Raw genomic sequence first — 11,111 nt, forward strand, 5'->3', positions numbered from 1 at the left:
ACTAGACCTGTGAAAAGTAGTCTGAAGTAATTCATGCTCTAATCCTTATAGTTACTTTAAATGAAAACAGGTAGTTCTTTTCACGCCTGTGTGTGTCAGTAAGCTTTGCCTCAGGCTTCTGAACCTCAGAAGCCTGCTCAGCCATTCACCCACTTACATTCATTTCTGCAGCCAAAAACTCAGGGTGGCACTGTTTATTCTGCATCAGCTGGAGCACAGAAGCCTTCTCAGCTATTTAACCAAACCCTTAGGAGTACAGTTGCAATATAGCCATGCATAGCCTGTGTAAGGTTAGGTAAGTCTTTATCCCTACCATTGGAGTTACTTGCATAAACTCATACAGCTCTTTCGACAGTAATTTGTCTAATCCCCTTTGGGTTGGTTTTTTTTCTGTTTTTTTTTGTTTTACCATAGTCCAATTTTCAAGCATCATCCCTTTCTCAGTAACATGAATTCAGCTTTTAGCATGGTAACCACTACTCTGATATTATGCACTAGGAGGTATAAGCTGTTGCAACAATGATGATCTTAATAAGATCTGATTTCCTACCAGATCCCTGGATTCAGGAGAGTTACGGGTGCTTTAGATATGCCTACAGTACATCAGTGCTTTTTCTAGGAGCACAGATTGTGCTCTGAGTTGTACAAGGAAATGTTAAAGCAACTATACCAACTCTAACATGACTATCCCTGCCACACTGATGGAAAGTTTCATTTGAAAATTTTTGTGCTAATAGACAGAGATAGATCCCAGTAAGGTGCTTTTCCTGAGTTAGCTCATGAGGCAGAGAAACTAGTCTGAAGTCATGTAGGCTTTGCTTCATTCTCAGAGAGGAACTGAGCAGCATTATTTTAAGTGCAGCTGTTCATTATTCTTGAAATTATTTTGGCTGCTTTGTAATAAGTCTTAGCACAGAAGTAAACATTATTCTCTTCCAGACTTCTGTTGCAGCTATAACTGCCCCACTTACATGGTAAAGTATTTGCACCTGCCTGATGTTTCTTCAGGCCATGTATTAACAGTGGCAGCCAAGAAAGCAAACCAATAGCTGGTGAAACGTCCTCTTCCTTTTGCATATTCCCACTCCTGCAGTAGTTAAGAGGGAGACCTGCTGTTTGGCCAGCTCCAAGCTCATTCATGCTTTGTTTTGCTTGTGTAAGGGCCTTGTGGACTTTTTACGAACTCATTCTCACAGTGCTGTGTACGCCACATCCATGTGTCCACCCGTAGCAGAGCAAATCATCAGGGCAATGAAATGTCTCATGGGACTAGATGGGACAACACAAGGTAAGCCACCTACTTTCACTTCCTTTACTCCAGTTGCTTCCAAAGCACCTCCTGGGTGCGAGCACGTGCAACGTGTCATCCAGCAGCAAAGTAGTATGGTAATGCAATGCAAAGGAAATCATTCTTACTGCAAAATTAATATCTAAATCACCATACTTTTAAGTGCTATCAACTCTATTTCTTTTTCCATGCTTATCCACATGCAGCAGGGATGGAAATATTTTGGAATTCTGGATCAATAGTTGCCAGCCCGTCCCGTTTTGCAGCAAGGAATAGAAATACATGAATTTCCCTTTGAGTATATTATCTGACTTTGTGGGAGGGTTCATAAGGACATGCCTTCATTTCTGGGCTAGGTGCTGTCAGTTTAGATTCTTTGTAAGTTTGGACCTCCAAAATGGCAAGCAACACAAGCATGGTGCAGCCTTTCAGAACAGGTATTGTATGTTAAATGACAGTATGAGGAGATGATTATAATAATTCCTACCTCACTCAGATATCAATTATGGTGTCCAGAAGCTAGTTCTGAAGTACATTTTGTCCCTGAAGAATTGGTTGCTTGGTGTCTTTATGAAAAACCAGGTTTATTTCTACTCCTCTCCTGAAGTTGTAGATGCAGCTGCTGTCCAATCCTCTGTGTAACCTGCTTTCTATACAGCAAGCAACAAAACAACTATGTGACATAGCTATCTGCCACTGTTTCAAAGTGATGCTGATATGGATTTGGTATTCAGGGACTTAAACCCCAACATGAAGAAAAACTGATGGTTTTTGAATTTGTATAGTTTTTTCAGGAATTCCTTAGAGTCAAATTATTGTGTAACATGCAGCTAAAGACACAGATTCTGCTCTGAATTGCAATCTCTCTTATACTGGTCCAGCAGCACCGTGCTGTGCTATTTTCTCTTTGTCTGAGGCTAACAGAATTAATTTTGTATTAGTCCTCCCTGATAGATTTGACTGGGGTAAGGAGGGAATGGGGGAGAAAAGGGTAGATGAGAGCAGGTGAGATACTGCTTTACACTATTCTGTTGCACAGCCCTAGAGGGCAGTTTCAAACCACAATAGACGTGAAGATATTAAGACATTTATCACAGCACTTCAATGAGGCCAGAATTTACAATACCCAAGAGTACAGAAGGAGGGACAGGGAATCCAGTGCCAGTGCCACATTCTGCTGAGTGCAACAGCAAAACTGCAGCGCGATGTGCAGACGATGAGCAAGCAATGCTTTTGTTGTTTTGGCAGAGAAGTCAAGAGTGGAGCAACTACTTCCAACTTGAAATTTGAAAGGTCAGGCTTGCATATGCTGATGCCTACATCCTGTTCAATATAAGAGACCAGCTCTGACATCTTTCTTCCACCTCGGGGCTGCTCTCTGCCCTGGTGCTTGCCGTGAGAGGGCGGTCTGACACCGAGCCTTCCCAAGACTTCCAGACTTCAGGCACTCGGAGATGCTGCTGTGTGTAAAACATGAAACATGCAGAGCATTTCCAGGCCTTCAAAGTCTGTTACAAATGCTCTTCAACTAGCGTGATTCTGCATGCAGTTCAGTGCAGGATAATAGGACAACTTGGTTCAAGACAGAGTCTTTTAAGATGTGCATGTCTGTCTTAGGGCTGAGAGTTTGAAGCATTCTCTCTTCCAGAAGCAGAGTTGTTTAATGACACAATGTTTGTCTTTCTGCACAGAATAAGAGCTTAATAAGTCTTCTGCATATCCTTTATGAAATAAATTAGTGCTTTGTCAGTTTTTTAAAAAGTGTCTTGTAATATGAAATGCAAATGAGTAGAAAAACAAATGAATAAATCATATATCACAACTTTAGAACATTGCACAAAGGCTAGCAAACTGGCTATGATGTGTAAAAATGTGTCTTGTCCTTCTGAGCCAGACCCATTATTTTAGTCCACTGGGTTTTCTTTCATGTGGGCCTCCCTTCATTAGGCTGTCTTGTGGACTACAAAAAAACCCCACAACCCAAAACACAGGAAAAAATGCTGTGCTGGACCACATTACAATGCTGCTTTGGCACCAGAGAGAGGAAGGTGGTGGCTTAGAAAGGAGGGGAGAACAGAAGGGAGAAAGCACTGTCTCTTCTTAAATATTTTTTATGCCAAGGACAACAGTGACCTTGGCAGAGTTCTTTTAGTCTGCTGACATAGAAAATGGTGAATCCTGCACATAAGTCATTGTTGTGAGGGAGTGAGCTCTGTAGCAGAGACACCTGACAGAAAAGTTTCAAGCGGTACGCAGGGTGCGACAGACCATTTGTTCTCTGGAAGCCTGTTGAATTCATAGAAAGAGTTTATTTTACAATTTATCTCTATTTACATTCTCTTCCCACAGGATGATTTAGGGAATACTTTATAAGGAGATGTCCACTGATGGCTTGTCCTCCAGAGGTCATTTCTGTAGGGGAGGGGGCCTTGAAAAAACTACTGGAAATGCTTTGCAAAAGAGTGAAATTAGAATTTGCTAAAAAGTTCCATGTGAACTAGAGGGTGCTTTTTGAAAAGAGGATGAAATAAGGGGATGACAAACATCGTAACACATAAGCATGTTCTTATATCTGAACTTCATGACTGACTCCTCAGCAGATAATTAGAAAACTAAGAGAAGGAAGACTGGTAATTTAAATTGCTGCTCCGAAAAATCTTTATTTTTTAGTCCTTCACACAGTATTTTATATTTTTCCAGATATGAGGCTCTTACATTCCCTTCATTTTCTTGCTAGTTATTCTCCACTAATTTGTTGAGCAAGCAGGTGATCTAGAAGAGAGTAGAATGGGCGGAATTATATAGTAGGTAATGCCAGAAGCCAGAAGTGCAGTAATACTGCTTGTGTTTATCCTGGTGTATATTCAGCTGATTGATCTTCCATATTTTCTTCCTTTATTTTCAATTACTAAAATATGGTTATTCATTTGGAAGAGGAATGGTGATGTGCATTTCTAGGATAAGATCAATATACTGGATGCCTGACTGCAGGATACGAACAGATGTTTCTAGACACAAGGGGTACATCTTCATTACAGGGAAAGAACAGGTTAACACTTTAAAAGTAATTCTGTGAAACTTATACTGTTCAGCTGGAAATTATCCACAGCAGGTGCCTGTGTCAGGCTACAATGCACAAATATGTGGGGATGTCCCATATCAGTATTTGTGTTAGTTGTGAGATATTAATGTTACAGCAGTGTAACTGGGAGGATACTGCAGAGCCCACAGCCAGCTTTTATAGTTTCCTTCTTTTGTCATGTTTTCTGTGATGAATTGAGAAACTGAGGAACAAGAAATGCTGAATAAGAAGGAGATACTAGCTCCCTCAAAACTGATATACACTGTTGATCCTGCCTGGGAAAGAGGAATAGGTTGAGGTTAGAGGTTACTATGACCAAATGCTTTGTTTCTTGAGTGACTTATATCAAAAGAGTCAGAAGTTGACTACAAAAAAAGGCAAATGTATTTCCATTTTCATGTGAAATCAAATTTTTAGTAGAGTACAAGTTCTGGTGTTATCCAGTGCCATGCTTTACAGGACTCTGAAAATCAACGGCTTGTAGAACAAGACACATTTGTTCTTAGTAACATAATGTCATAGATACCATCATAGCTCCTGTAATAGAGTTGTTCTAAAGTGTATGAACTCCTGGCAGCTGTATTTCCATTAGGAATGTCATAAGGCAAGAAGCTCCACAGTTCAGTTCATATAGTCTATTTAAAAAAAAAAAATCATTTTATCCCTCTTAAGCCTTAGTGGCCTTTTCATCTCAAATGTGTCTCCGCTCATTTATTAGGAAATATGGGGAGCAGAAGTTCCCATGGCATTTACTCTTTAAAATTCATAATATAGATATTCTTTATGTGTTCTCCTCATGGCTTCTCATTACACCACTGGAGATACCTCAGGAAATTCAGCAGCTGCCTTAGTGGTTTTATCCCCGTGATGAGACTTCAGTTGACTCAGAGTGTTTGGACTCTGCACAAATTTTGAAGTACACTTGCTTGCATGCAACACAGCCCCTCCAGCTGTGACCTCAGACCTCTTTTTTCCCCCCTTTCTGCATGAGAATACCAAAAACATATTTTTACATTTAAATTTGATAGGTAAAAAGTAGAACCACTAGGCAGACAGAGTTAAGACTGTTAGAAAATCCAAAGCAATTTTCTTGATGACTAATAATAGATTATAGTGGTGTAAAAAGCAAATTGCAGCATTTGCAAAGGCATCATTTTTCTGTTTAAAGCATGGCAAACAATAATTCACCAACAACAGTGGGCATTTTTCATATGTTTTTATGGGATGCTGAAAAATGTGAAACCCTGTCCTCTGGAATCTACTGTTAAAAGATTTGTTGTCTTAAAAGATAATTCATGAGGTAGTTTAGATTTAAAGTGTTTCTTTAAAGTGTTAATTTACTTTGCCATTTGTGCTGATTGGTTTATCTTTTTGCAACGACTAGTTTTCATTTTTGTTTTTAACAAACTCTGCGTTCTTGCATTTGAGCTCGTTCACATTGTGAGAAGTGGCAGAACACTGCTTTCTGTTTCAGCTTGGCATCAAAAAAATTGTTTTTAAAAGTTCCTTTTTAAAACATTTCTGTCTGCCTTAGATTTTTTTTGCAACTGAAGGATCAGCACCTTAAAAGCAGTTTCCAGCATTTTCCTCTGCTATATGTGCTCAACAGTCTTTTGAAAAAAATTAGCTTTGCTTTGTCAGGGTGCTTTGTAAATGCAGAAACCTTGGTTCTACATCTCTACAATCTGGCATAAAGCAGCCCTGATGCAAGGAAGAGCAGTCTTGACCTGTTTTTTTCTCCCTCTGCCTATCCCCCTTAGTCCTGCCCCTTCTCCCTCCACCAGGATTAGTGTTCATACAGCCATGAATCAGAGAACTGATCTAGCTGAAAAATAACCAACCCTCCCACAAATGGTTTGCCTACAGCCCAGCTGGTTCCCTGAGCCAATCTGCCATATGGCTACATGAATCCCAGTGCCAGGACTTGAGCAGCTGGAGCCGAGAGGAATGATCCCTTTTGCAGCAAAATAAATCTGTGCCAGACTGGACTGATCATGAAACTGTTGCTGTGAGCTTTAAATCTGCAGGTGATTTAGCGATGGACCCCTTGAACCTGCTCTAAACAGCCTGCAGAATTGGTCATGCTAAAGCCTAGGTTTTTCAAATTCTCATTTTTTGCTTCTCTTGGGCCCTTATCAAACAGAATGTTCCCAGTATGTGGTTACATTTAAAGCCCTAAAGCAAATTTATTCCCTATTTGCACAGCATTGGCTCCATGACCAGGGCTCCCAGTCACGACAACAGTGAAGATGCTAATGATGATAATATGCTGTCACAAATATTATTTGTCTAAGCTGAACATCACAGATGTTTTCCCAGCAGTGGGTGATGAAACAGAGCTAAATTCTGACATCTTGACTCAAAATGAATAAGACATGCTGTTCCAGTGAGCCACCTGCCATGTGATCCACCTCCCACAGGAAGCCAAATGTATCCATGGATGGTCAGTTGATCTGAACAAGCAAGGGCTTTGGACTAATAGTGTTTGCAGTGATTTGCAAGATCTCTGAGGGTTGATTGGATTCTACCTCATTCGAAGTCACTTTATCCATATTCAAATTTAAACCAGACCCTACCCAGGGACAGCTGTCCCCTGTATCCCCAAATACAACAGTGGAGGGATGTGATCAGACTTGGATGTGACCTGTAGCCTGTTCCACAGCGAGGAAAGCTTCCCCCAGGGACAGCAACGTGCAGCTCCACAACGGAGTCCCTTTGTCAGGATATCTTTGCTGCCAGGATAAAGCGTGAGGATCCCTCCTCTGTTCCAGATGCTGCAGCGCCCAAGGAATCCAGCGCTGTTCTCAGCCTGGGCAGCACAAAGGAGAGAGGGCAGTGCCTTTTCTAACAGCACTTAGATCCCTGGTACTTCAGGAACACCTAATGGGATGCAGATGGAGCTGGCTGGTTTTCAGCAGCGGTACAGACCCGCTTTGTGATTAATCACCTGTGCTGGGAGTAAATAAGGCTCAGCCAAGGCTGGCTGCCCTGTCCCTGCTTTTGTGCAGGATGCTGAATGCTTACGCTATAGATATGAATATAGATAAGGTGCTCTGTAGGCAGAGCTGAGTCATTTGAGAAAAGAGGGTAAAATTACAAAATCTGTACAATTTTTCTCCTTTCTGCTTCAACTGAAATTGGCGCTTTTTCTCCCCTTAATCTGCTCTGAAAAGTGTTTTCCAGAAGTTCACAGTTAAAATTGGACTGAGTAAGTCCTTAAGGGCTTATTTAGCAGCTGAATTAAGTTGAAATTACTAGATTTCTAGTTAGCATTGGACTGCAGAAGAAAATGTCTTCACTTCTCCCCAGTTCATAGCAAAGTTGTTTTTTATGAAGATTGTTTTATCTGAGAACATATTTCCTTTAGGCACCCCAGTTTTATAGCATTCTATTTGTGATTTAATGCACATGGAGGTACATGTGTGTTACTGTTATAATGGAACCAGAGGGAAAAAAATTAAAATCTGTCCATCTGCAATAGTTTAGTGGGGAAGAGCTATTGTTTTCCAGGTTTTTTTTTCAGCCTATGAAAGTTTGCTTTTTACTATCTAGTTGTTAGTAGAGGAGGGCAGGGAGTAGAGTTTTCCATCCAAGGAACACTGACACCAGTATGTAAAAGTTTGATTGTGTAACTAATTATCTAGAAAGACCCTATGAAACAACAGCTGGAGAAGATTAAAGCAGGTGCATTTGGGTCTTGAAGAGGCCACCGCGTGCCAAAAACCACTACAGCGTGGGATTATCTTTCCTGGAATGGGTTCAGGAAAAATAACTCTCCTTCAATTGAAATACACCTGAGATCTTGATATGAAAGGCTACAGGTTGCTTATTGCTGTTTTCAATATACTGAGTCAGAATTTCCAAGGGTAGAAGCCTACAGGAAGAGTTCAAAGGTAGAATGTTTGTGCAGGAATTGAACTCAGCCAGTTTCTCTGCTTTATTAACATCTTGCAGGAGGGAAAAGCAGACATCTCTGGAGGAGGAAAACAAACTTTTTTGTTTCAGAGAGCTGATAGTTTTACTGCCTCTTTCGCTGCCAGGATAAGGTCCTCAGCTGGCATAAACAGCAGAGCTCTGTTGAAGTGCTGGAGCTGTGCCAGGTAAAGCCATCCCAAGATGAGTAGTCAGGATACCTTCCTGCCGTCAGATGCCAGAGCAGCTCCTCCCTGAGAGCGTGTGACAAAACTTCTACTGAGTCTGTTACTCAAAGTGGCTCTCTTAAAAAGGTTGTTGCTTCAAAGAAATTATGAGCAAGCCACTATCTTTTATTATTTCTGTCTCTCTTGCCCTCTCTTTGTATTTTTCCTTCAGCCAAACCATATTCATTTTGAGCTAGAAAGCTTTCTAAAAGCCTGCAGAAATTAATGAGGGAAAGCCAGCGGTACGCAATGATGCGTGTCAAATAAAGATATAATCAGCATTTTTCCCAGAATTGCCAACACCTTAGGACTTCACAGCAAACTAAATATTTTTAAAGTGGCGCAACAAACGTAAACTTGAAATTTGCCGGCAGTAGGTGGATTGCTGATGCAGTAAATTCTGGTTTTCTTGTACCATCCAGGCAATTAATCCTGTACTTCAAAACAATCCCAATAAGCTGGCTGTGTATGTTCCAAGCAGTGTAAAGATAACTTGGGAAATTTGAGAATCGTTTATCATTCATTCTTCTCTCTTTCTGTCCCTTATTAATTCAGCTAAGAATATGCAGAGGCTTTAATAAGGTCGTTCTCTGCCTTAGCTTAAAACTCTGGAGCACTAGTGGGCTTAGTGTGAACTAGTGAAGGGTTGGTTTTCCCTGTCCAGGCTGTTTTCTCCAAACATAGGCTGTGTTGTGGTTCACATATTTTATGAAATATAACTTTCTGGATATTCTGCATGCTGTGCTATAAGCTCTTTGCATAGACTGTAAATCCTCAAGGATTTTGCAAACTAAGAATTTTTTAACACATACATTTACTGTCTAGGCACCTGATCCTCTGATTAGTGCCATACAGGTAAATTCTTACACTCACATAGTTGTAGCATATCCTTTTAGCTCAAGGGTCTGCTCTGCAGATTCTCCCTCAGTAAATAATAAAGTGTGCAAGATCACAGCCTTAGGAATCAAAGAAAATACTTTTTAAAAGCAGTGTCTTTGGTTAAACATACCACAGTGAATTTGGATTAAGATCTGATTCTACACTGAATTCACCACTCTTAATCTGCAGTGTAGGGGGAAAATTGGGCCAATGTGAAAAAAAAACCAAAAACATTTTGCTCACATCTGCCTCCTTATCTGACATTGGAAGGTCCAATAAAGGGATGAAAAAGAGCTGAAATACAGCTACGAACTTTAGGGGTTTTATTGCTCTTATCGGGACAGCATATAAGATGGCTGTGTATATGATGTGTGTCTGTGGTCTTTGACCACAAAACTGAGCATGAGAAAGGAAAGTGTTGACACTTGGTAAAGAAACAGGTTCCTCCCAGCCACCCACCCACGAATACAATGTGTGTAGCAATCGTCTCCTAATGTGCTTTTTTCCCCTCCAGATATATGTGAGCGCTCTGATCTTTTATTTGGCTCTTTAATGCATCCCTGCAAATAAAATTAGCATTCTGGGATGTTGCTAAAAAATTCAAGTGGCTCTTTAACATCAACACTGGCTGGCTTGAAACAAGCTCCACAGGGAGCCTCGAAGGGGATCCCTCCCACCACAAACGAGTTGAGGATATAGAATCAGGCAGGGAAGATTGGAAAAGGAAGAGGTGTTTGACTTTGGGGAGGTTGCCTAAGCCTCCTCTTTCATCTCTAATGTTTCCTTTGCTGCACTCCCCTTCTTTGGAATCTAAATTTCTGATACTGAAAATAAGTAGAGACAAACTGATCAGCTCAGTGCCCTGCGCATATGGTTTGATAAATAGGGAACAGCCCGGAATCTTGCGTGGCTGACACTGTGTTTCCAGCTTTGTGGTAAACAGCTGAATAGAAAGGAGAAGGCAGCAAGTCCTGAACTGCACTCGCCAAGAACATCTGCATTTGTGAAAACTTTCCCTAATTGAAAATCTAGTAGTTTCAAATGCTCTCCAACTGGGAGGTTGGAAACTAGCTCAGGGGCTGCGAAGATAGCAAGGAACAGCAGTGGTTTTGAGCCCCCAGTTCAGGTCACTCCCTCGCCCTCCTCCTTGTAATTTGGGCGTTGAGGAGGTGCTAATAATATCTTTACAAATTCTAACAAGGGGAAAAGTCTCTCTTTAGACTTCAGCCACATTATCCTGCAGTTCTCTAACTCCCTTTCCTTGCCATCATCTCCCTTCCCCTCCTCCTCCTCAATATTTCCTCCTGTTTCTTGAGATCTACTACACCAAAAATATTTTTGGAAATACCACAGACTATTGTTTTTATTAGTGACTGGAAAGCTTTGTAGTAGGATGCTTTTGTGTTTCATTTGTTTTCCTTGCTCTGACACAGCTGTTTTTGTTTTAGCAGCATTAGAGAGATGGTTAAACTATTTGTGGCCTTTTCTAACCCAGCAGATCTCTTCCACTGCATACTTTAATCTGAATGACTGAGACTGTAACTAACAGGTTGTCTGCATGGGCAGTTTTGTGCATAAAGTTACAAATGCACTGGTTTTATGAGATCTTTTAATTTGCTCAAGCGAAACACCGATCACTGTGAAGTGGGTCCCAGTTTCCCTATAAATTTCCCAGCCAGAACATTGACAGAACCTTGACTTGGGAGGATACAGAACAGATGAA

The 11,111-nt window shown here is 40.9% G+C and overlaps 1 protein-coding gene across 1 annotated transcript in view; it reads left to right on the top strand.

Annotated features, from left to right (window-relative positions):
* Window positions 1–11,111, top strand: part of SPTLC3 (serine palmitoyltransferase long chain base subunit 3) — a 293,881-nt gene that overhangs the window by 270,660 nt on the left and 12,110 nt on the right. The window contains exon 31 of the mRNA XM_064647552.1: window positions 1,162–1,288. Coding sequence (XP_064503622.1) covers window positions 1,162–1,288 — 127 coding nt within the window. The remainder of the gene's footprint in view (window positions 1–1,161; window positions 1,289–11,111) is intronic.

Source organism: Pseudopipra pipra, chromosome 3 (genome assembly GCF_036250125.1).
Source record: "Pseudopipra pipra isolate bDixPip1 chromosome 3, bDixPip1.hap1, whole genome shotgun sequence".
NCBI classification, from domain to species: Eukaryota; Metazoa; Chordata; class Aves; order Passeriformes; family Pipridae; genus Pseudopipra; species Pseudopipra pipra.